The 26694-nt window shown below is 47.7% G+C and overlaps 1 protein-coding gene across 1 annotated transcript; it reads right to left on the bottom strand.

Annotated features, from left to right (window-relative positions):
- Positions 1–401: 401 nt before the first annotated feature.
- Positions 402–24995, bottom strand: CUNH16orf96 (chromosome unknown C16orf96 homolog). Its single transcript, XM_051179750.1, has 17 exons — positions 24234–24995; positions 16673–16777; positions 14343–14423; positions 14089–14175; positions 13726–14017; positions 12598–13491; positions 11965–12050; positions 11554–11664; positions 9753–9827; positions 8803–8967; positions 7844–7962; positions 7368–7430; positions 4922–5014; positions 3846–4014; positions 3656–3749; positions 1532–1612; positions 402–825 (listed from the first exon to the last, which is right to left on the bottom strand). Exons 1-17 carry the CDS (start codon positions 24651–24653, stop codon positions 605–607), a joined length of 3156 nt encoding a protein of 1051 aa, XP_051035707.1. The 5' UTR covers positions 24654–24995; the 3' UTR covers positions 402–604.
- Between the last annotated feature and the right edge of the window lie 1699 nt (positions 24996–26694).

Below are 26694 nucleotides of genomic sequence, written 5' to 3'. Positions count from 1 at the left end.
GGTCACTGGTAGAAATGATCACATGAAATAAAATTAGTGTGTGTTGAAATTTGGTTCCCATGGCCTCAACGGAAAATTCAAGGAGGCAGAAGCCAATTCTGATAACACTTAGCAAAATGCCAAGCTCACTATGCAGCTGAGGGTGGCCTTGGCCAAGTCCTTTTGCCATTTTAACAGAAGTGCTGGTATTGTCAGTGTATGCCATCATACCAGCTTCTCTGGTGCTAGGGGTTCAAACTCAGGGTTATGCATGCTAGGCGAGCATTCTGCCAACCAAAAGGGTTGTTTTAAAACCACTTTGTGCTGTTGGGGGAATTGCTTAAGAAATTCAGTTGGCTCTGTTAAAAACAAAACAAAACAAAACAAAACACTACTACCTACTACTTCACTCAAAAGCTGTGTTATTAATGAAAATGTTGGCCAAGGATTGTGTGGTTTGTATTTTAGATACATAATTAAACACTGAGTCAACATGGGTCCCATATGCAGACCCTTCCCCCTATATCCAGGGTCCCTGCACCCTTTTCTAGGTCTGATCCAGGGCCCCAGGTCTCTTCCTTAGAGTGAAGGGGACCCCAAAGTATTTGGGTCACAGACTTGTGTCTCACAGGTGGATGTGCTCCTCTGAAACCTGTGTGCTGGGCAGGGACTCCAGCCGCAGAGATTTCAAGTGTCTGGTGGATCCAGGGGCCTCCTGCAGATCCCTGGAGTGTGGCATCAGTGGTGGTAGCTGCGGCACTGGTGGCAGGGATGGTGGCCGAGCCACTGTTGTGGCAGAATGTAGAGAGGTGGCCGCAGAGCTGATGCTGGTGCGGGGGCCCAAGGCTGGAGATAAAGCAGGAAAAACTCATGCTATGTTCAACATTTCTGGAAGCTGCTGACCTGATGGAATTCCCCCAACCCCAGCCCCTAGGGAACAGAAGCTGGAGACTAGAGGTGCACCATAAACCATGGCAGAGCTGGCCACTACATCTCCTCTGGTCCTGATCCTCAGCACTTCCTCAAGGGTGACTAAGACACATAACTCTAAAAATGGATGCTAGAATAGAATGGTGCTCCTGGAGGCAGGCTTGGAGTCAGGGTTCAGGTCTGTACTGAGCCTCAACTACTTTGTCTTTGGAGAGGACAAGAATCCGGACTGTGCTGAATCAGAAGAGGCAGACAGAAGGAAGTGCTCTGTCAATGTTAAGGTCCTCTAGAGGTTCAGAGATAGGAACCAGGGAAGCTCAAGGGTCCAATCCTCTCACACTGGCTCCTGGCAGCCCTAGGCAAGAAGCTCAGAATTGTAAATGGCCTCCTTTGTCTCACCTCTGCTGCCAGGGGACCTCTAGGGACAGGTACTGGCCAAGAAATTCCCCTTCAGGGGAACGCAGAGGCCCCAAAGCCTTTTTTCCTGGCCAGAAGCAAATGACCAGGATGTGGACACAGCAGACAAGAATAGGACGTGAGTGGAGTGAAGCTGAGACTAAAGGCGAGGGGAAGGGGAAGGATCAGGAGACGCTGGAGATTTGCAGGTGGGTTAGGTACTCACGGGGGTAGCCTGGAGTAAATAAGGGCCCAGGGCGCACACGATCATTCGGGTTTTGAACTGAAGGATACGAAACCTTCACAGCTGAAGAAAAAAAGATCTGAATAGCTGGGGCGCATGCAGAGTTTTGGCTCCTACATCAGGCCAGACTTTTCACTGTGGTGAGACCCAAGCATGGTAAAGCTGATGCACTTGTTCAAGCTCTGCTCTATTATGTGGATCTTGGGAATATACTACCCACTGAGAGAAGCCCCTCCCTCAACTTTTGTAGAAGATCTACAGTGATGGAGTTGGGGTTAAGGGTCTCCTCACTGGTTCAGTCTCCTCTCCTAAGATTGCTTCATACCAAAAGGTCCTCCCTTGTGCATTTGTGAAATGCCTCTTCTGGTTGTTATGGGCCTGGCACAGAGGTAGGACTCATCAAACATTAGCCCCAGCTGAACTCCCTCCCATCAGATCTGCATTGGAGTTGCTAAATAGTCTTGTCCTGCCCGGGGGAAGGGCATAGGAGATGCTGTTCTGTCCCCTTGGAGATAATGTGGGGCCTGTGAGTGAGTTGCATGATCCTAAAAGGTATATTCCATGGAATTTACAGATGTGACCTTATTAGAGCAAAAGGTCTGTGTAGATGTCATTTCAGGCTTTGAAACGGATGGTCCTAGATTACACTAAGCCTGAAGTAATTGTCCTCATGAGAATCAGGAAAGAAGGAACCAGAGGAGGAGGCAGTGGCAGCTGCAGTGATCGGACCCCTGCCAAGAAGCTCCAGCTGCCACAGGAGCTGGCAGGAGTCAGGAGAGGCTCTAAGGAGACTACAGCTCTGCCTATACTGTGACTTAGGACTTCAGATCTGGGAGAACTGTCCTGGGGCCCTGGGGCCCTGGGGCCCCGGGGTGTGGTGGTGGACTCTGGCAGCTGCTGTAGGTGTGTCCTGTCTAGGGCACCTTTTCTTTGCATGTCAGGCTTAGTGCTCTGGTCCATGTGCAGCCCGTGAACTTCCTATGGGTTAAATACCCTTGGATCCTGTATCACTCTTGACGTGAATGCTGCAGTTCCTGGACGGGGGCAAGCTTTAGACACAACCTTCCCAGAGGAAAAGATCCATTTTTGTATTTTATTATACACCCAGTGATGAAATCAAGAATCTTGGGGGTCCTAGACACCAGAATAACTATAGCAACCAATTCAAAATGCACAAGGGTTGGGTTTCTTGCTGCTCTGACCATTGGACTCCTAGGTCTGGCTCTGTTCATGGTTCTTAACCCTTGCCCTAGTTTCTATGCTCCAGGTAGACTCATCCTCCCCAAGTTCTGCCCAACCTACCACAGGGCCTTTGAACCTGTCCTTCCTCCACACAGACCACAGGTCTCCCTTTCCACCCTTTACCAACTAACCCCTTCTTCAGAGATGTTCAAGGAGCACTCTAATCCCTCCCCGATAGACCAGCTTTGCCTGGCAGAATACACATCCCCAGTCAAGCATCCCTCCCCAGGCCAGCCTATAGTTGCCTATAGCTGGGGTCTTGCTTCAGCTCAGCTATTCATTTGTTTTCCAATATGGGGAAAGAATCCCCTTGCATTTATGAACTGTCACTAAGATGTACCTTTAGTACCCCAGGTCAGTTGTACTTTTTCTTACATTTTGTGTGTGTATCCCAGACTATCCTGAGACTTGATCTGTAGACCATGCTGGCTTTGAATTCAGAGACCCACCTGTGATGGCCAGCCTGGTCTATAGAGTGAGTTCCAGGACAGCCAGGGTTACACAGAGAAACCCTGTCTCAAAAAACAAAACAAAATAAACAACAAAAAGCATGTGCCTCCATGGCCTGCTGGTTCACATTAGTTGTTTATCTCTGTCACCATGGATTCTTACCTTCTCTTATGTGCTTACAGACCATACTCACCCACCCATCAGTCCGTAGGGGAGCCATTCATCACTTTTGCTTCTCATGATTTCCTGGTGCCTGGTGAGATACCAGGCACACAATGGGGACCCTGTTCTTGGAAGTGACTGTGAGGGCTCCTCAGCCATAGGCAGCACCAGCTCTGAGTCCCCTTAATCCCCATCCTGGCCAACAGACCTCAGGGCAGGGACCCCAGGAAAGGAAACACCAATGTTCCTTACCTGCAAGGTCCTTCTCCCCAATCCTAGTCCCAAACTGGTTGTTCATTCGGCCTTTGTACAGGACCCCATCCACTCCCAGGATGTCCACCTCAGCCTGTGGGGTGACCCAGGTCCCAAGTTAGGGTCTCCATCAATACCCCGTTCTCTTAATGCACACAGATGCCTAGAGCCAGGGCACAGCCAGACTCACAGTGTCATAGTCCATCATTTCAGGGTCCCCATAAGGGTAGATTGTTGACAGGTCATGTGACTTGTGCTTGAAGGTAGCCTCATTTCGGGGTCCATCACCCCAGTCTTTCTGGGAGCCTAGACCCTCCTCATGGACTCCAAAGTTCTGGAAATGCAGCTGCTGATGTTCCCTAGACAGGGCAAAAGGTCACAGGCATACGGAGAACCCTCACAGAGGAACCCAGCATGGGCCCCAGGGCCCTGGACAGTATCAAAGAAGGTGGTAGTACAGCTGATGCATCCTTTCCCTGGTGGTGATTAACGCTCAGCTGTTCACTCCCCATCCCTGTCCCACTGCTGGTCAGAAGCTCACACAGGTTAGGCTCTGGAAGGCCCCCTGGAACCTAAGAATGAGGGAAATGGAGCTGAGGTCCAGGTAGCCAGCTAGGTTGAGGGAGAAAAGGTAAGGCTTCCCAGCCACTCACTAGCCATGGTCTTGGGCAGGTCACATAGTCTGAGCCTCAGTTTCTTCAACTGTGAAGTGGGATGATAATGGAATACACTTCCAAAGGAAGTCATAGACCCAGCACAGCCTCAGGAAGGGCCCCTGAGGTTCCTCAATTACTCACCCACCAGGAAACAAGTATATTAATACTAGACTCCAGAGACCATAAGACTTAAGGAGAAGCCCTCCCATTTCCAGCTTCCCACAATTCATTCAGCAGTGCTGGAGATTGAACCAGGGCCTTGTGCATGCTAGACAAACACTCTGTCACTGAGCTACATCCCGGCCCCTTTGTTCTGTTTGAGGCAAGGTTTCACTCTGTAGCCTAGGAAGACTTTAAGATCCTTTTGCCTCAGTCTCCTGAGTAGCTAGCATAATATCCCTCTGCTGCAAGACCCACCTAAGTTCCAGCCCACAGTAGATGCCAATGCAAATGTTGGTTTCTGTCCTCCATTGTCCTCTGTGTACTTATCAGCCACACCACAACCTCCCAGATGGGCACCTCAGGCCCTGTTTGGCTCTTTCATTGAAGGAAAGTCTCTGCTAGCAGGGGTCTTGGGCCTCCCTGGGGATAGGGGTAGGCATGGTCTCACCTCATTAGCTGCCGCTGCAGATACTCAAAGCTATTGGCACTGGCTGGCCTCACTCGTGGCAGCCCTTGAGTATTGCGGATGGTGATCAGCTGTCTGTGGACAGAGGGGACAGGGCTGTGGGAGGTGCACATGGCCAGCAGAGGGCTCCAGGCTCCCAGGCCTGAAGAGAGGAAGCATAAGACTTTTTACCCTCGAAACTGTCTGTGGCTCATAGCTCAAAGCTTGCAGCTGACAGTTGGGGGGAAGATACAAACACTGTTCAGAATATAAAGTGAAAACTGAGCCAGGGGTGGTGGTATAGCCCCGTAATCCCAGCACTTGGGAGTCTGAGGCAGGAGGATATCAAGTGCAAAGTCAGCCTGTACTATTAGTACATACTTCATTCAAGGCTAAGGCCGCCATGGACTGTGTGTGTATGTGTGTGTGTGCCTTCTCCAGTAATGTAAAGTCAGCCTGTACTATTAGTACATACTTCATTCAAGGCTAAGGCTACCATGGACTGTGTGTGTGTGTGTGTGTGTGTGTGTGTGTGTGTGCCTTCTCCAGTAATGTAAAGAAAGAAATGGTAGTCAAAGACCAAAGGAGGGAAATCCCAGAGATTTGCCAGAGCTATAGGCACAAGGAGGGGCCACACTGCTTGGAAGAGACATGTTAAAAGACTCAGGCACACATGGAGGCACACATCATAGACACACTAACTGTGGGAGCTCACTTCAAATGGCTAAGCTTATGTCCTGTGTATTTTGCTTCCATAAGGAAATAAAAATAAATCCAGAGCAGCCTTCCAGGGAGCTGGGCCCACACCACATCTCCATCTGTGTGATGGTCACAAGCATGCAGAAATGTTTTTTTACTGTGTAGATCGTAAGCTGCAATGAAACATATTTAGTGAATATACTTGTTTCCATTTTATAAAGTACCGGAAGGCATAAAGAAACAAGCAACATAACAGGGCAGACTTTGACGTTTTTATCCTTCCAATATTTTGTTCATGTTTATGCAATTTATTTAAAGAAAATTGGAAAATCATATACATATCACTTGATTTCATTATCATTTTTCTTTTTTCCCCATGATTATCAGAAATGATATCATTTTTTTCAAGTCATTAATATTCTCCCATATCCATGCTATCCATTGCAGTAGCTGGTGGCTACAAGTGGCTAACAAAATTCAGATAAGAGTCAACAACACCCAGGCTCCTGGTCACAATCGACCTCAGTACATTACATGGTGCTTTCCACCCAGGACTGTGCAATTTGAACAGTTACTGGTTCCTAACCAGGAATGTTCTGTCAAACCAGCATTCTGCAATTCAGTCTACACTTTCTGCTGTGATCATGCCTCAGTCGCCCACCCCCCACCCCCACCCCTGGCTGTTTCCAGTCTTTTTACCACTGTCAATAAAACCGCAATGCTGTCCTATGGTTTGAAAGGAAAATCCTGGTGGCAGCCCTGAAGCTGACTGCTGGTTTGGGGGCTGTAGCAGCTTTGTGGGTCTCAGGGCTAGCCTAGCTCAGCAGAGATCAGCAGTCCAGGACAGATTACTGTGGGACAACCTATATTTTCATTCTTAGGGTTGTTCCCCAAATAATGAAAACTGGTACTTAAATGTTCACAGCAGCACTAGTAATGACAGCTGAAAGAAACATCCCAAATGCCTGTCAGCTGATGAATGGATACACAAAAGGTTTTCTGTACATACAATGGAACATTATTCCACTGTAACAAAGGAGGGAGACATTGGTTTGTGGTACAATGTGGAGGAATCTCATTGAGCTCAGAGAAGAAGCCAGACACCAGTCCCATTTACAGGCAACATCTGGGAAAGACAGACCCAATGGCTACAGGGAGATGGCAATGAGAAGTGGCTACTAATGAAACTGGGGTGCCTTTGGGGGAATGCAGTGTTACAGCTGCTGAACCACGCCCTTTACAGTGGCATCACTGTAAAGTGATGTAAAGTACTGACAAGGAGTTGGGACTAAAGAAGTGCACCTGAAATCCCATCACTGGGGACGGTGACACAGGAAGATTGCAAGTTCTGAGACCAGCCTGGACTACATAACAAGACTCTGTCTCCAAAAAGATCAGTGAATCCAGAAATAACAAGCTCCTGCTTTTCCTCCATGATCCCTCTGTCCTTTTTCCTTTTTTTGGCTTTGACTCAGTCTCTGGAACAAATCACTGACTAGGAGTGGTAAAAGGCGAGAGAGAAGACCTACTCCCCTATGGAAACCACTGAGGGGGGACAGGTGATGGTGGCTGTAGAATGGTGTAGAAGGATGAGTACCTAGATAGGTGTGTGTGTTTGCTGGTTGTGGTGGCCCATGCCTGTGGGATTTGCTGAAGGAGGCAGAGGCAGGAGGATTACGCGTTTGCATATCTATGTGCTGACCCCCTCTTCCTGCAAACCTGGAGAGTGCCCTCTGGTGGCAGTACTCACGGGCCAGTCATCATCTCTACAGGCCGATCACAGGAGATGCACTTCACCCGCTCAAACAGTTTCCTGGAGGACAAGGAGGAGGGTAGTCAGGGACCCGGGGCTAGGGGTAGGGTGAACTTAAGGTCCCACAAGCCCCTTTGTCAGTGCCTGAGGCCCTAGCACAGAGCGCTGTAATTTCCCACTCCATGCAGGCCTAGTCCTGGCACATCACTTCAGTCCCTCCACTAGTGAAGCCATCATTAGAGAAGGCAGATATATGGAACCTGATGGCAAGCATTCCTGCCAGGCTCCAGTTAGGCCCATCAATTGTATGGGCCTATTCTGGTTTTCCTTTCCTCTCTGAACTCAGTTTGCTCATTTGAAGAGAAGCCTGAAGCTCTCTGTTGCGTTCCACTCTCCCTGCCCGTCTGTATGACCAAGATCTAGAATTCTATGCATCTCTCTGTTGGCAAGAGTATCAGTGTTGGCACCCTCACTTCTTAAAGCCTGCAGCGCTGTCAGGGTCGAATCGCAGGCCTTCTATCAGCAGCTTTCGAACTATCTTCCAGACCTCTTCTATATCCCTCTTCAGGCTATTCAGATCACTGTGGACTAGCTGCCAATCACAAGGGAGAAAGAAGTCCTGTCAGTTAGCCGACCCAACAATTGGTAGAGTCACACAAAGAATAAGATAAAGCGGCTAGCTGGGCTGTGGTGGTGCACGCCTTTGATCCCAGCACTCAGGAGTTGGGTAGAGGCAAGGGAATCTCTGTGAGTTCAAGGGCAGCCCGGTCTACAGAGCAAGTTTCAGGACCTGCTCCAAAACAATATAGAGAAACCCTGTCTCGAAAAACAAACAAACAAACAAACAAGAGCCACATAGCACACTGTGCAAGAGCAACAGGAGGCAGGGCTGGGACTCCCAGTGTGCATTCCTTAGGTGTGGCACAATGAGTGACAAATGGTCAAATGACAGGCATGGTATTTTCTGCAGAAAGCTTTCTCCACCCCAACCTGTTAGTTTGCTTGCACCACCCTGAGAGTTCTAGAGGTCAGCCTCCATCATGGCTCCAAATATGGCTGGGACTCTTTCCACTGGAGTCTTTCCCTCTTGCACAGACTAGGGCCAACTTGTATAACCAACAGGATGATGACAGGAGTAGCTTCCATAGCTGAGCAGCAGAAGACATTGCACATTCTTTTTGTCTTGTGTCACTTGGTGTGTGTGTGTGTGTGTGTGTGTGTGTGTGTGTGTGCAAGTGGCTGCCACGTTATGAGACCCCCTTAAGTAGACGGTACAGTAGGAATGACACATTCACTCTGACTTGGGAGTCACAGGTCCTGAACCACCTGCTTCTAAGTTCTTGCTCTTCAAAACCATCAGCATTTGCTCTTTGAGGCTGCTCAGCTCTGGGGCAGTTTGTTAGATAGCAATCGCTATCTACTACAGGCTCACCTTGGTGTTCACGTCCTTTCTGAGGTGCTTCAGTGACTTCTTCCAGTCACACTCATGGGTCGTGATCTTCAAGAGCATGCTCTGAACCATCTCATTCAGCTCCATTGCCACCACTTCCAGGTCCGTCCGGCTTGCCTTGCTTGCCAAGGCGTCCCTGTCAGCTTTCTAGGCAGAGGAGGTTCAGGGCAGCAAGACTGCTGGGGTGGGAGACCTGACCCCTGGGGTCAGTTTTCCTAATTGAAGGCCATGAATGTGTAGCCTTGGCTTAAGTTCAGTGGTGGTGTCTACACTGGCTCAAACACAGCTATGAAATCTTAGCCAAACAGGAAAGTTGACATGTGATTTTTATTCTATGTTTATTTTTTTAAGACAGAGTCTCATGTATACCAAGGTATACAGGCTGCTTGTATCCCCAAGAATGAACTTGAATTTCTGATTCTTCTGCTTCCAGTGGAGCGATTGTGGCTTCATGCCACTACATACAGTGCTGGGAATTGAACCCAGGGCTTTATGAATACTAGGAAGGCACTCAACCACCTGAGCTACATCCATCCCCAGCCTGATGCCTGATTTTTTTTTTTTTTTTTGGCTTATTTTGTTTTTTGAAACAGGATCTCACTAGGTCCTGAAACTCACTCTGTAGACCAGGCTGGCCTCAAATTCACAGAGATCCACCCGCTTCTGCCTCCCGAGTACTGTCATTAGAGTTATGAGCCACCACCACTTCCCGGGTCTGATTTTTAGAATAATAAACATTGGCACTAAATTCCAGTCATGGGAAAGAGGGGTGTGTGGGTAACTTTTGAGGCCTCTTGGATTTCCTGAATGAATAGAGGCACAGGGAATGCTAGCTACTACCTTTCCTTAGGTGATTTCAATCCCCTGATTGGACAAATCAGAGGTACAGGATTAACAGGCGGTAGGAGGCAGGGGACCCTCTGCTTACTCACTTCTTTTAGCTCCTGATCCATCATGGTTTTATCTGCTTTAATCAGATCCAGCCTTTGGATTTCAGCCTTGAGGGTCTAAGAATGAACAGAGCACAGGCAGGTCTGCCTTTGTTGTGACCTTGAGGGTAACATCTGCTTAGCGCCTCTAACTTTGCAATGTGCTAGGAAAGGGACTGGGGCCAGGTGGGTAAGATGCAGGTGGTCGGGTTAGAGCTCCTGCTCATGGGCAACTGGGACAGAAGAGAAGCCACATGAGACTAGGAACAAACTGACCCTTGAAGATGATGTCACCAGAGGCCAACCCAAGGAAGCACAAACTGGTGCTTGCCATTTAGTTCCCTAGATGTTTAAGGCCAGTCCACCTCATCTAATCTACAGTGGGATCCCATTGTATGCTGATATCAGCAGGCCATACATTGTATGCAAGAAATAGATGGAAACCTTTAGTTCCCATCACATGATTTAATGAAATTCCCTGTTAGTGCTGGCCTGTCTCCACTTAATAAACACCCTCAGGCCAGGTGGTGGTGGTGCACATCTTTAATCCCAGCATTCATGAGGCAGAGGCAGGAGAGTCTCTGTGAGTTCAAGGCCAGCCTGGTCTACAGAGAGAGCTCCAGGACAGCCAGAGCTATTACACAGAGAAACCCTGTCTCAAAAAAAAAAAAAAAAAAAAAAAAAAAACCAACAAACAATAAGAACATAAGAACTAAAGGACAGGAGCAGCAGCTTGCCTGCTTGGGAAGAGTCACCCTTGTCCCCAGAGGCTAGAGTCACTTTTCCTCTCAAGCCAAATGCTAGCTTCTTCCATCTTCACGCTCGCTCTCCTCAACCATAGGGAAAATTGCAACTGAGTTATCCAGATGAGAATTGGCCTCTACAGCCTGTCTTGTATTGACATCTACTGGGATGTAAATAGACAAGTGGGTGTGGCCAACCTTCTACTTCTGTCCTTATGTCCAAGCAGAACTGAAGGTGGAACTCAGGGTTCTGTGGACGTTAGGCAAGCACTTGTACCTCACACCCCCAGCTCCATCCTTAACCCCACAGGAGGAAGAACTGGTTCAGGGGAAATGTTACGAACATATAGCTACTGGTACTAGAAATCCTCTTATTCATACACTGATTTCTTTGGCAAATGTTGCTAAGCCTCAAATATGTCCTCCTGCCTTCAGGCTGATGACACAAAGGTCCACAAGGATAAACACTGTCCAGGTCCCTTATGTGTAGAGGATTTTCTTTAAAAAAAAATTATGTATATGAATGTTTTACTTGCATGTTTGTATGGGCACCACATACATACCTAGTGCTCATGGAATCCAGAAGAGGGCATTGAATGCCCTGAAACTGAAGTTACAGATAATTTTGAACTGCCATGTGAGTGCTGGGAATGAAACCCAGGTCCTCTGCAAAAGCAGCCAGTGCTCTTAACCTCTGAACCATCTCTCCAGCCCCTGGGATTTATTTTCTTATTTTCTTCTTTCTTTTTTCTTCCTTCCTTTCTTCCATTCTCTCTTTCTTTTTCTGAGACAATTTCTCTGTGTAGCCCTGGCTGTCCTGGAACTCACTCTGTAGACCAGGCTGGCCTCAAACTCACGAGATCCACCTGCCTCTGCCTCCAAGTGCTGGGATTAAAGGCATGTGTCACCACCGCCTGGCTAATTGAAGTGTAATTTATGCAGAGTAAAATGTCCTCTGTTTTCCTTGCATTTAGTGACACTTCTATAAGCCCTTTGGGGGAGGATCTCATGGTCCCAGGGAGGACTCCAGTGCCTCCCACTTGGTCCTCAGACCTCCGAACCTTGAAGCTATCCATGCGAATCTGGAGCTTTTCCACTGTCCTGTCCAGCACCATGTAGTGACTCTTCATTGTCTCTATCTGGTGGCCCCAAATTCTCTCAAGTTCTTCTTCCTAAAAGGGAGAGACAATGACATCCAAGGCCTCTGCTTCTGATGTCACCAAAATGGAAGGGTCAAGAAGAGATGCCAGGTACATGCACAGCAGTCTGGCCTCTGCCAGCACACAAAATACTGATTAGTAGGGACAACAGAGCCACCTGCCCATGGACTCTGCATGAATGCAACTGGTGTGCCACCCGACTCACTTCTGCAGGTCCCTTCCCTGCAGTGAACAGCTTGATTGGGAGGGTGACACTCAAGAGGCTGGCCCCTAGTACAAGCAAAGCCACCATCTTCTGACTATGACACTAACCTGTAGCCTAGATTTCTGGAGGTTACAAATCTTTTCCTCTAGCACACTCACGGCGTTACCAAGCTTGCCAGAACCTCCCATGTTAGCTGAAAGTAAAAAGAGGGGGTGACTATTAAAAGGGATGATGGAGGAGATGACAGGAGAGCTCACACACTTATGAAGTGTCCCAGAGAAATACAGTGAGTTTGGGATGGGGAGACTTCCTGATACAGTTAAAAAAAAAAAAAAAAAAAAAAAAAAAAAGCTCACAAAGAACATATGAACCAAACATGGTGCTATACACCTTTAATTACCACCACTTAGGAAACAGAGGCAGGTAGATCTCTGTGAGTTCAAAGCTAGCCTGGTGAACATAGTGAGTTCCAGGAAAGCCAAGGCTATGTCTGAAAAAAAAAAAAAAAAAAAAAGCTAAGTGTGGTGCTGTATACTTGTAATTCCAGCTCTCAGCAAATGGAAGCAGGGGGAACAAAAGTCCACAGTAAAAATAATAGATTATTAAGAGGCTAGTGCTTAAGTCAAAGGAACAGGAGATGGCTAATGCCTGAATGCAGAGCTTGTTGAGGAAGCCTAAGGAGCCAGACTACAGGGAGGACCTGAGCCTCTGCGGCCATTCCCAGGGTTAGCCAGGGCTACCTAGGTAATTTAAGCGCTGGTGCAGGATGTTTGATAGATGAGAAAACTCCTCTTTGAGGGAGTCATGCCTGACAGGCATCTGGGCTATATGGCTCATAGAGTACTGGACAGCCTTCTTCTTCTCTTCGGGACTCATAGCCTGCACGGCAGTCACCATGTTCTGGGACACAACTGTTTTTGGTGTGATGGGGTGAACAGCTGGCATCAGCTCTTCAAGGAAGTCTTCCAGGTCTTCATCACTGAAAGGTGTGATGTTGGTGGCCCCATGGCTAGCTCCTGCACCCAGGAAATCTGTAAAAGCCCCTGAAGGCCCAGCCATTTTGGTTGTAGGAACATCTTTGACTGCCTTGGCAGCAGCTTTGGCTGTCTGGGCAGCTGTGTTTGCTGCAGATGCATAGGCTGCAGCAGTTGCTGCAGCTACTGCAACAACAGACCTCAGCTTCTTTAGGGCTGATTGAGGACCCTTAGAGTGTGCTGCTGGGGTCTTGTCCTTCTGTGTCCTATCTTTGTGGACCATGTCCTTGGGAGCTATGTCTTGGGGAACCTCATCTTTTGGGGCTCTGTCTTGGGGGCCCTCATCTTTGGGGGCTCTGTACTTGGGAGCTCCATCCTTGGAGGCTCTGTGGTAGGGCATTCTATCCTTGGGAATCCCACCCTGGGGCACCCCTTCCTTTGAAATCTCCTCCTGAGAAGTCTTTTCCGTGGGAATCTCATCCTGGGAAGACTTTTCTGTGAGAATCCCATCCTGGGAAGACTTTTCCGTGGGAATCCCATCCTGGGGAGCCTTTTCCGTGGGAATCCCATCCTGGGGAGCCTCATCCTTAGGGGTCTCTTCTATATACTCATATTCATATTCATCCCCTCTTTCTTCAAGATCTGAGAGCTTCTGGGTTCCTGTTTTAGGAAACTGGAATTGTGGCTGAGGCCATAGTGGTGCAGCTTCCATGGCTGGGAGAGGAACCCTATACATCTGGCTCTGAGGGCCAAATGGACCTAGACTAGGCTGGAAGGTACCCGTATCCCACACAGGCCAAGCCTTAGGCCAGCCTCTTGAAGGTAAGGGCCATGCACCTGGGATAGCCAGTCCAGGTCTAGACCAAGGGGCTCGGACGAAACCAGGTCTCCCACTAGGCCCTAGTACATGCTCAGGCACAAATGCAGAGCCAGGGACAGACTCAGTCACGGAGACTTGAGCCTGCTCTAGCCCCTGGGGGCCACTAAACTCAAGGGCCTGGGTGAACTCCTCCTCCTCAAGGACACCTGTGGTTTCAAAATGCATGATGGCCTGCAAAGGAGTGGCCCTGTGCATGGGGTGTGAGATATGAGTGTGGCCTTCATCCTCAAACTGCCCCACGGTAGACTCTGGAAGAGAGGTCATGCTCTGCCACGTGTTGGATGGATCCACTTCCAGCTTAGATTCCTGCAGGGAAGGGGACCAGTTGACTGTCTGGTTTCATGGCCTCCTTCTCCCCTTCCTCCTCCTCCACTCACCGGAGTGAACATGGCCTCATGGAGGCTACTCCAGAGCACCATGTCTTCAGGTTGGGGGATGGCATGAACCTTGTTTTGGAGGGTAACCTGTGCAGTGAGATGGAAAATGGATGTGTTAACTAGGGTAGAGGGGTTGCTAGCATGGGTGTGACTCCAATTATTGCTCACTGACACCCTTTCCAGACTACAGTGTTCTCCATACCCATCCCAGACCCCAACGCCCCGGGCAAGGGACCAGAATCCCAGGGTCTCACCACTTCCCGCTGCAGGGCACCCAACTTCCGGTTCTGTACTTTCAAGTCTTCACAGACAAGCTCCATTCTTTCCGGGTTTACCTGTCCAGGAAGCCTAATCTGAGGCGGGGTTATAGGTTCTGGTCCCAGCCTGGCTGCTTTTCACCATATTAGATGACTGACTTTGGAATGGATGAATAGAATTTCCCAGGAAAGAAAAAGTTTCCATAGATTAAAAAAAAAAAAAAGTTTGGCAAGTGCTGGACTAAAAAACATTCAATAATCCCTGAGCTTCCCAGAACATTGACTAGATAGAACATTAAGAATCTTAGGTGGGGTGGGGCCTGGAGAGAAGGCTCAGTGGTTAAGAGCACTGACTGCTCTTTCAGAGGACCTGGGTTCAATTCCCAGCAAGCACATGGTGGCTCACAACCATCTGTAATGAGGTCAGATTCCTTCTTCCGGTGTGTATGAAGACAAGGATTCATACAAAAAATACATGAATAAATAAATATTAAAGATAAATAAAGAAAAGAATCATAGCTGGGTAATGGTGGTGCAGGCCTTTAATCCAGCACTCAGGAAACAGAGGCAGGTGAATCTCTATGAGTTTGAGGCCAGCCTCATCTACAGAGTGAGTTCCAGGACTATACAGAGAAACCCTGTTTCAAAAACCAAACAATAAACAAAGAATTCAAGAGGAGAGTTGGCAATGTAGCTCAGTTGGTAAAAAGTACTTGTCAAGCATATCTAAGGCCCAAGGTTTATCCCCAATGCTGCATAAAACCAGGAGTGACTATGCATGCCTGTGCTCCTAGCACTGTGCTGTGGAGCAGGTTGACCAGAAGACCTAAGTCATTCTCTACCACTCACTTATTGGTCTGGAGGCCAGGTTGGGCTACTAGAGACCTGTTACAGAGCAGATGAAAATGGAACAGAACAATGAATCTGCAAGAGATGGGCCAAGAAGTAAGTGTTTCTCAGACAGACTTGCCTCCAAGGTGTCCTTTCTAATTGTACTGCCTGGTTTTGTGTGTTAACTTGAAACAAGCTGGAGTCATCAGAGGAAGGAGCCTTAGCTGAAGAAATGCCTCTTTGAGATCCAGCTGTAAGACATGGTGTAAGACACCAGCCTGTGGTGCATGGTGTCATCCCTGGGCTGATGGTCCTGTGTTCTATAAGAAGGTAAGTTACCCGAGAATTGGTGGTGTGGTGCATGCCTTTAATCCCAGCACTCAGGAGGCAGGGGCAGGCAGATCTCTGTGAGTTTGAGGTCAGCCTGGTCTACAGAGCAAGTTCCAGGACAGGCTCCAAAGCAAAACAAAGAAACCCTGTCTCGAAGAAAAAAAAAAAAAAAAAACATGGGAAGCAGCATCCCTCCATCAACTCCTGCCCCAGGAATTCTGCCCTGTCTGAGTTCCTATCTACAGTGTGGAAGTGTAAGCCTAATAAACCCTTTCTTCCCTTACTTGCTTTTTGGTCATGGTGTTTCATTACCCAAACTAAGTGTTTCATGGTCCTGCTTCCTGACCCATCCCCAGATCAGCCTGAGACTCAAATGTTACATTAAACCATACCCTTTGGGGTAAATGGCTGAGTCTCAGCCACTTTACTGGTCTGGAGGTGAACACCTAGCTTCTGACTTCAGCTTGATTTTGTCAGCTGTGGTCTGGAGGCTGCTGCCCCTTGCTCCAGGAATTCTGTGCCATTACATGGTTGGTTAGGCTGTATTAATGCTGATAACATGAGTTACATAAGAGCTTGTGTATCTGTGTTGGCTAGGCTGTGTTCAGGCTGATGGCATGGAATTATGTAATAGCTTGTGTGTCTGTTCTGGGTTTTTCCTGCCTTTAAGTATGGATAGTACTTCCACTGAGAAGAAAGCTGGGGACACTGAGTTCTAGAGTTGCCAACTCTTAGACAACCCTAAACTTCCCAGCACTTTCATAGTAGCTTACAACCATCTGTATCTCCAGCTCTAGGGGATCTGACACCTTCTTCTGGCCTCCGCAGACATTAGGCACACACATGGTGCACAGACTCATACACATAAAAAATGTTTTGAGCAATTGAAAAAGTAAGACAATAAATTCTATTATTTTTCCTAAGTCAAGATGAACTGGGTCTCTGTTACTGATAACTGATACTTAAGGCAGCAAAGGGAGGAGTGTAGAGGGACCACAGACAGTTCAGGGACAGGACAAAGGGCTAGGGTAGGTTAAACCCTTCTCTTCCCTTTATGATCACACTCTCTGACTAAAGACAGGCCTTCTAGAATTTTCCTTTCTGCCCAAGTCCCTGGAGGTCTAACTAGCATGTCAAGTAGAGGATAAAGATAGCGGGATGGGTACCTTTTCAAATATGTACTTCATCAGGTCCACATCCTTCTGGAGGGCTTCAACAGTGGTCTTGAGTACACGGAGGTCAATGAGCAAATCTTGCAGGGTCTTCATAAACTGAAAAGGAAGAAAAGGGGGGAAACCCAGGAATCGGGTGTGACAGGAATAAATCCCATCAGAAGCTCTTGGTGACAATCATCTAAGGGATCCTCTTGGTTCTCCAAAGGCTTAAGATGTATGCACAGACCAGCAAAGGACACTAAGACAACAACAGTGCTTCGAACTCCAGTCAGTCTGGGTAGGAGAGCTCTTCATGTTGGGCTGTGTATATATGTGTGTGTTGTATATTGGGGTGTGTATTGTATATTGGGGGCATGTGTGTGTTGTATATTGGACATGTTGGGTCTTAAGAGAGACATCGAAAGCAGCCCCCATGTGGGAGCCCTTGGAGGATCAGAAGCAAGGGAGATGGGACTAGATTTGCATATTTATTTATTTTAATTTAAAATTGCCTATTGGCTGACTGGCTAGCTTTTTGAGGCACAGTTTCACTGTATAGTTCAGGCTGTCCTGGAACTTACTATGCAACCCATACTAACCCAGAATTCCCCCACCTCTGCCTCCCAAGTCCTGTGAATCCACAGTTTTCAAAGTTCTCTCTGACAGCATGTACAGACTGATTGGTTGGTGACCAAGGAAGTCAGGGGCCTACCTAGCAAGGTGACCTCTGGGATAGAGCTCATGCTTGCAGTACGGGACCACAGCTCAGCTCACAAAGACTGGGGCATTTTCTGTGACTTTCTAGGTTTTGATACATGCTCTTAATGACTGAGCCCTTGGCCAATTATTAACACAAGCACCAAGATGATCCAGTGAGGGGAAGGATCATTTGTCTAACAAATGGTGCCAGGAGAATCACATGTAAAAGTTGCCTCAAGCTGGGTGGTGGTGGTGAACACCTTTAATCCTAGCACTCACAGGGCAGAGGCAGGTAGGTCTCTTGAGTTTGAGGCCAGCTTGGTCTACAAAGCTACACAGAGAAACCTTGTCTTGAAAAAAAAAGTTGCTTCGCATGGTGGCTTCTGTCTGTAGCCCCAGCTACTTGAGAGGCAGAGGGATCACTTAAGCTAGGAATTTGAGGCCAGTTTTAGGTGTGTGCTAGAGAGATGGCTCAGCATCTAAGGGTACTCGGTGCTTTCTAGAGGAACTGAGTCCAGCACCCAAGCAACTCCTGATGTGGAATATTATTTTAACTGGGCAAAGATGTGCTACATTTGTTTAATTATGTAAAGATGTGTTGTTGCTTCACCTTGCCTGCCTAAGGCACCTGATTGGTCTAATAAAAAGTTGAACAGCCAATGGCTTGGCAGTAGAGGGATAGGTGGGGCTGGCGGGCAGAGTGAATAAGGAGGAGGAATCTAGGCTCTAGAGAGAAGAAGAAAGACAAGAGAACTAGGGAGAAAGAAAGGGAGACTCCTGGGGCCTCTTCTGGACTCCAAAGGCAAATGCACTCGCTTGCACATACTTGCACACAGACACAAAATGCATACAACAACAACAACAAAAGATTTTTGGAGACAGTCTTTCTATGTGGCCCTGGCTGTCCTGGAACTCAATATGTAAGCCAGGCTGGCCTCAGACTCATAGAGATCTGCTTGCCTCTGCCTTGAGTATTGGGATTAGAGGTGTGTACACCTGGCTAAAAATAGCTCTTTCTAAAGAACCTACAGAAACTTGTGCATCAATGTTCATAACAGCACTAGCCATACTAGCCCAAAATGATAAGAACACAATTGTCCATCAGCTGATAAATTAAATGTAAGATATACATAGAAACACAATATTACTTGGCCATAAAATAACAAGGTACTGGTAAATGCACCTTGTGATAAAATAAAACGCTGGGAGCTCAAGGGGCAGGTATGGGGTATGACTGCCAATCATTAAAGAATTTCTCCTGGGGCTCTTGAAAATGTTCTAAAATTAGATTCCAAGAGTCACACGATTCTGTGAATAAATACAGCATAATTAATATTGGAATATTGAAGCCTGCACTGCTCATCACCACAAACACCAATGAGCAGAGACAAGAACTGAATCTGAGCTGTGCTTTGTTCATAGAGCTGGTGATTTAATGCCCTAAAGAAGCTGCCTTTCACCTTATATGTAGCCAGTAGGCTGCATAAGGAGCCTTTGCTGCACAAAGGCAATTATCTTATCCCTCTGGTTAGGTCCTTGAATTTCCATTTCTGGAAACTGAGTCTAATCCATGCCTGCTAGCATCATCCCTGTGTTTCTCCAGGCCCCACCTAGACTGGAGAATTAGCTCAGGACAATCAAGTGAGCAACTGTGTGTCCTAATCTACTCACAGCCATCCTAGAAGATGAACTACAAAATGCCTTACTTATCCCACCACACTCATAGCTGAGCTATATACACTTTAATATGTGAATTCTGAGTTCATGTGAAGAATCTTAACAGAGCAGTACAATTCCAGCATTATTATTTTTGTTTAGTTTAGTTTTGCTTTAATGACAGGGTCTCACTATTTAGCTCTAACTGTCCTGGAAGTCACTCTGTATGTAAACTAGGCTGGTCTTGAACTCACAGAGATCCACCTGCCTTTGCCTGTCCCTGTGCCTCCCAAGTGTTGGGATTAAAGGTGTGTGCCACAATGCCCAGTAATTTTTCCAGCATTTTAATTTTAGAGATATCACAACACACTCTATTATACTGTTAAGAGTTACTGCTAGCCTGCCAGTGGTAGTGCACATCTTTAATCTCAGCACTCAGGACACAGAGGCAGGTGGATCTCTGAGTTCTGAGTTCTAGGCCAGCCTGGTCTACAGAGAGTTCCAGGACAGCTAACACTACAAAGAGAAACCCTGTCTCAAAAAACCAAAGAGTTACTGCTAACTCTATAGAGAAAGTGACAATGATATGATGATATGGTTTTTAAGTCCTCATGTACTGTAGTGGGACATGTTCTTCAGAGAGACCTGTGAGTAATAAGTACAGCCCAGTGTCTGGTGATTCCTCTCTCCTGCTCCCCTTCAAGCCACACAGGAACCAAAACCTGGAGTAGGAACAATCTTCCCTCACAAACACAGCTAAGCTCCAGGTAAGGCCTCCCCTGAAATCCCAGGGGGATCAGGAGATCAACATCATTCTTGGCTACATAGCAAGTTTGAGGCCAGCCTTGGCTATATGAGACCCTATCTCAAAAAACAAACAACAATAAGCACCCACCCAAAACCCCAAAATACCTGGAAAAGATGGAGAATCTTTGGGGTACCCCATATATGAAGGCTGATGTGAAAGTAGGGTTCTTTTCCTGTCTGAGGGTCTGTTCAATGACCCATGCTGCTGCCTCCCATGCGTGGGACATGCCCTGGAACTAGAAGAGGAGCTACAATCTGGTTCAGAAGCTAACTAGTCTGGCCTAGAAGCTGGGCTTGTCCAAACTATGACTGCTCCCTCACCTTTTAAGAGGTTCCCCAAGGGCCTCCAAAGTGCACACAGGCTGACACAGCCAAATCCCGGGTTGGGAAGAAGGGAATGACAGCCCCTCCAAAGGAAACTGAGTAACAGAAAACTACTTCCCAACACTGGGAAGGGTTGGCATCAGAGTTCCAAGTGTTTGTTACTATTCCCACAACAGCTGCAACCCCGTCTCTAAAACCAACACCTGTAAGCAATGTTATACAACCCAAATTCAAGTTAACTGTAAAGTATTTTAATTTACAGGATATATAACCAGTGCACTTTGGTTGGGGCGAGGAGAATATAGGGAATCTTGAGCAATTTTTTTTTTTTTTTTTTTTTTTCTGGGACAGGGTTTCTCTACATAGCCCTGGCTGTCCTGGAACTCATGCTGTAGACCTCACCACCACACCTTTAATCTGTTTAAACTGGAACAATCTTAATAACAAAGAGTTATGTCGTTCTTGATTTTCTCCTATGAAGCCGGGTGCCAGAGTCATTCATTATCTAAGAAAACCAATGTTTCAGACAGGGACCAACAAAAGCAGCTTTGCGGGTAGATGAGTAATCTGGGGGCGTAGCAGGAGTGGGGGAGGGTTGGAGTGGGAGTGGGGGAGGGTTGGAGTGGGAGTGGGGGAGGGTTGGAGTGTCAGGGAGGGGTCTGCAATTTGGGGGAATCCCGCTAGAGGGCGCTAGTGCATGGGTAGCAGTGGTAATTGCTCTGGCTGGTTGGGCTGGCTGTGGGCTATCTAGAAAGGATGGCTGAGGCTGCCATGGAATATTGATTTTCTTCTTCCTTTTTCTCTTCTTTCCTTCCTACCCTGCTTCCTTCAGCTCTTTTTTCCTTACTCTCTCTCTTCCTATGAAAGGGGTCTAGCAATCTAGCTACAACTGGTCTGGAACCTGATATGTAGACCAAACTGAACTTGAAGTTGAAGTAATCCTTCTGCCTCTCCAGTTCTCTGGTTACAGGCATGTGACTTACCCCCAGCCTGGAGCCCAGGTTTTTCTTTCTTTCCTTCTTTTCTTCCTTTTTTATGTAGACCCTGCTGTCCTGAACTCACTCTGTAGATCAGGCTTGCCTCAAATTCACAGAGATCTGCTTACCTGTCTTACCTGTGCTGGGATTAAAGGTGTGTGCCACCACCACCCCGAAAAACCAGGTTTTCTAATGCAACAGCCCTCACCTGGGTCAGTGCACCTGGCAGTGTCTGGAGGTGTTTTCAGTTGCTATAAGCAAGTGGTAGCTCTGGTGTCACTTAGCACCCTCAGATACACAGGACAGCTCCAAGCCACACAGAGTGATCCTATCCACAATATCTATAGCACTGGGGTACAGAAACCAAATGTGTCAACCAATAGCACAGACCTTGAAAACCTACTCCCCCTCCCCTGCCAAGGCCTCTTGGCTGCTTTGGGGCAGAAGCTGTCTGGAGTCTGTGTTAGTTTCCCAGGCACCGTTTGCCTTGTCTGGAGTGGGTACTGAGAGCAACAGTCTGTTCTTGGCCCCTTTAAGGGGTGATTACTAAGTGTGACGGTCACCCAGCCAGCCCAGAGAAAGGGTGTGGGAGGGTTCAGTGGCAGCAGCTCTCAGTATCTCTGTGATGTCCTGCCTGCCATCCTCACTGGTGTGCATACACTTAGTGAAGCTAAGCAGCTTTCACTGTTCTTGCTCTGGCTACCATGGCAACGTCTTTCAATGGGTCATCGTGGTAATGTTGGGCAACTGCAGTCAGGCTAGGGTCAGGCAGCATACTCTAATGGCTGGACATTCCTCATTCGTAAAAACAGTGAAGGTTTTAGTGCCATGTCTGAACCTGTCCAAGAGCCCTCTCCAGAGCTGGACAGGTCGTCTTGCTCAGCTACTCAGGGCACTTGAGTATTCTAGAAGCCTTTTTTCACCAAAGCCAAAGACCATGGAGCTAGCTGTGGCTAGAAGAAGACCATGGAGGCAGGCTGTGGCTAGCACTTCTGACATCTGTGTCCACCTGTCCTGCCACAGACCAGGCCATCATGGAGTGTTGTCTTGAAGCCTAACAAGGCTGATGTTGGCCTGGCACACCTGCTCTGTTATGTTCCTGGACACATATCTTTTCTACCATTTTGCATAGTTTGGGGACATTTTATTCCTCAGAGAGAAAACCCTTTATCGGTTAGCACTCACCCCCTCAAGCTGCTTCTTCCTAGAAATCACAAATCCACTCTCTGGCTCTCTGAACTCGCCTCTTCTAGACACTTTATATAAATGGATTCTCACAGCTTGTATTTTCAGCTCCTCCCCTCAGTAGGATGATTGACATCCCTTCTTGTGTTGCTTTATATTTTGTCTGGTGTCAGACCTGGCTGTGTTGGCCAGATAGGGCCCTGCTCCCTCCAGCATTCCACAGGCTCAGGCCCCTGTGTCGCAGGGCTTCCTGACTCACTGATATCGTATCCTCTCCTCTCCCATTTTCCTGTTCAGGCTAAATCTCTGAATGATAATAATGATGGTAAGCACAGGCAGGGCACCTAGAATGTGGGCACTCATGTGGTCCAGACTGACCCTGAACCATATTTATGAAGGATGATCTTGAGTCATAGTCCCTCTTCCTACACTACTCAAGGATTCTGCAGTGGTTTATGTGCTGCAGTGGAACCCAGGACTCATGCCAACTGAGCTATATCTTCAGCCCCAGTTCCTGTGAATTCCAGCTACAATCTTGGGAGGAGGAAACATCCATTTGCAGTTATCAAGCCCCACCACCCTTCCCCACTAGAGAAAAGGGCTGGAGTTATCCCACAAACCCAAGCCATCTACCTGCTCATTCTGTCAGATATTTGTTGGATTCTCTGTCTTGACCTGTAATGACCTCATCTGCTCAGTTAACCTGTGCCTCCTTTTCTCCATCTGAAAACTAGAATTAATAAGCACATGCCTCATAGTTACTGCAGGCCTTAAAGGTACAACAGAGGCAAAGTGTGTAGCTCCCATGATATACAGTGAGCATTCAATTTTCCTGGGCAGGGAGCAGAGGGGAGGGGAGGAAATGGGACTGGGCCTGGCAGTGGTGGCGCACGCCTTTAATCTCAGCACTCGGGAGGCAGAGGCAGGTAGATCTCTGTGAGTTCGAGGCCAGCCCAGTCTACGAAGTGAGTTCTAAGACAGCCAGGACTACACAAAGAAAAGCTGTTTTGAAAAAAAAAACACTAAAAACAAACAAAATATCTTTATGTGTCTTATATGATGGTGTGTAAGTATGGGTACACACCTGCTGTCAATATGGGGTCAAAGTTCAACCTCAGGTGGTGCCTCTTCTACCACCTGGTTTGAGGCTCTATGTGACAGGATAGTGGGCCCTTGATTTCTGAGAATTTTCCTGTTTCTTCCTCTCAGCTCATTGTAATTGAACTGGAAGTGGGCCTAGAAAGCTGTCTCAGCAATTAAGAACTTTTACTCTCCTTACAGAGGTCCTAAATTCAGTTCCCAGCACGAGGGGGATCTGACACCTCCTTCTCTCCTTCACAGGTACCTTCACACATGTGTACACAAACAAACACACAGTCAGTCCACACATACACATACGAGAGGGGGAGGAAGAGAGAATTTAAAAGAGAACGGACATCACAGCAACAGGCTACTGTGTCTGCCTTTATCTGGGTTCAGGAGATCTGAAGTCAGCCTCATATTTATATAGCAAGGGTTTTACCCACTGAGTCATCTCCACATCCAATCAGCCGATTTAATTAAACAATTCAGTGGTACTGACTCCGTAGATAAAGTTCAATATCCATCACTTTGATGGAGTTTTAAACATCTCCTCATTCCAAAAACTAAACCACATATCCTGGAAACTGCCCCTTAGCCTTCTAGGTATGCATGTTTGCCTATTCGGGACATTTCACAACAATGCAATCCTATATTATGTTGCCCGTTGTTTATGGCTTTTTTCCTCCGTACACGCACGACTAAGGATCTTGGCTTCTGTGTGACTCCAAGCTTTCACCTACATCTCCCCATAAGTGGATATATCCCATCACAAGGGAAGGGAGGGGACAAGATGTCCAGGAGGAGTGGCAGGGTCTAGAGCACTTCTCCAACTGGGAGTTTACCTTTGCTATGGCTTCCTCATTGCCCTCCACCCTCTTGAGGAGCTTGATCATAGTCCACATTTCCTCAGCTGGCCTGTTCACCCCTTGGCTGGCCTCCAGCAGCTGTGTGGTAGAGGGCATGGTCTGCATCACAGACATTTGGCCCTCTATCTTGTTGATGCGGTCTACCACGTGGTCAAAGATGTTGCTGAGCCTCTTCATGGGGTTGACGATGGGCTGGGCATCTCCCTCCCTGGGCATGATCACCACCTGTGAGGTCTGAAGGAAATCCTCTTCCCCTGAAAGTACTTTCTTGAGCCCAGCGATTTGGATGTGCTCCAGGATGCCCTGGATCAGGAGATGAAGGGCCTTGAAGTTCACCACCCCACACTGTGGTATGGCTATGTTGGCCAGCTCCGAGAATGTGACCGAGAAACTCATCCTGCCAGGGGATGGGTTGATGTGGCAAGGCTCCTGGGTATCCTTGGGACAATTGGTAGCCTTCAATTATTTGAACTGCTACAAAGATAGGTCCAGAGAGGCTCAGGGTGGCAAGTCACTCCAGTCAGCAAGGAATGGCCTCTCTCCTTGTCAGAGCTCAGATCTAAGTTTCTGGTTGCTAGGACACCAGAGAACATGGTCGAGTGGGCATGCTTCCGAGAGCCCAGTGTGGGGTGGGTGCTCATAGGTGAGCCTCACCCAGAGGTGTTCGACTGATATTTGACATTGCTTCAGGAGTGAATGACAGACTTTCACTCAAGCCATCCGATTTTATAAGACTTATGATGCCAAGTGGCACACGGGGTGATGGAGAGGCATCTTACTCCTCAGAAGTCTCTGAAATCAGTACAGAATATAGTTTTCATGGAGTCATAAAGGCCCAGATTTTAAGAAAACTGGATAAGGAAAAAGCCTGAAGAAAAGAGCCTTAAACTGGTCTCTGGATGTGGCCAAAGACAGCTCCACCCCACCACTCAGACCCTTATTCCTGGTGAGGTCATGTTATGCTCAAGTGTTGTATGTTCCGGTAGCCCAGGTGATAATGCCTCTTGAGTGGTGGGATTCTAGCCTTCATTTCTGGGCACGATGGCACACACCTTTAGTCCCAGTGCTCAGGAGGAAAAAGCAGGCAGATCTCTGAGTTTGGGCCCAGCCTGGTCTACAGAGCAAGTTTCAGGACAGCCAGGGCTACACAGACACAGAGAAACAGCATCTTGAGAAAAAGAATTCATATGTCCTTCTAAATGTGTGTTAGTAGGAGTTTCTCAGGGAGAACAACAGGGTGCAATGGCAGAGACATGTGCCAGGGTTTATGAACCTCACCTCTTGTGGTTATGGAGACAGAGGTCCCATGACAAACTGTCTACATGCTGCAGAACCTCAAATTGTGTCAGTGTGACTTAGGTTAAGTCCCAAAGACTTCATAACCAAAGAAGGCCATTATTGCATGGACTGAGTCAAAGGCTCCTGAGACCCTGGATACAGAGAGCATAGGAGTCCAAAGGCAGGAGAGGAGGGATGTAGCTCAGCTCCTGGACTTAAATGGACATATCTGACCTTTCTATTTTATTTTTACTCTTTTTTTTTTATTTGAGACAGGTTTCTCTGTATCTTTGGAGTCTGTCTTGGCATTTGCTCTGTAGGCCAGGCTGGCCTCAAACTCACAGAGTGAGTGCTGGGATTAAAGATGTGCCACCACTGCCCTGCCTTGTAAGGAGTAGGTTTTTCCTCCCACCACTGGTCTTGTCCCATCGCTGCACCAGCCCCAATTAACACACCGAGACTCTGTATTTGATATAATGCTGTTGGCCAAGTACTAGTTTTTTATCAGCTAGCTATGTCTTAATTATTAACCCATTTCTGTTAATCTAAGTATTTTCACGGGGTCTCATCTTACTGGAGAGCCCGCTGGTGTCCTGTTCTCTCCAGACTCTTCATGTTGACTACTCCCTACTACTTCCTGGAATCCTCCTTGTCTCCTAGCCCCACCTATCTTGCTTTCCTATTGGTCAACAGTGCTTTACTCATTAACCATCATGAGAAACATATTTACAGAATGACATCTCCCATCACTGCCTTTATTTTATTCTATGCCCATGAGTTGCCTTACAGTCTGCCTATTGACCTTGGAGATCTGGCTGGCCCACAAACCCCCACCCTCCAGAATCTGCCCATCTCTGCCCCTGGTGCTTGAGTTAGACAAATGCCACCATGCCTTACTTTTTGTACAGTGCTAGGAATCTGAACTCATATCCACATTGTTGCACAACAAGCACTTTACCCACTGACCTATTTCCCAAGCCCAGGGCATCATATGTCCTCTAGGAAATGGCACTAAGGGTCCCTGTAGTGAGATAGTTCTGTGGCACTGACCACGCCCATTGGGGGTGGAGCCATGGGCGGAAGTGACCTGTGGAAGGAGGTTGGAGGGGGCCAGGAAAGGCGCTCTCTTTCTGGCGTGACTCGGACAGGAGAGGATCGG

Source organism: Phodopus roborovskii, unplaced genomic scaffold (genome assembly GCF_943737965.1).
Source record: "Phodopus roborovskii unplaced genomic scaffold, PHOROB, whole genome shotgun sequence".
In the NCBI taxonomy this organism is placed as follows: domain Eukaryota; kingdom Metazoa; phylum Chordata; class Mammalia; order Rodentia; family Cricetidae; genus Phodopus; species Phodopus roborovskii.
This window is presented reverse-complemented; position numbering and strand designations above follow the sequence as displayed.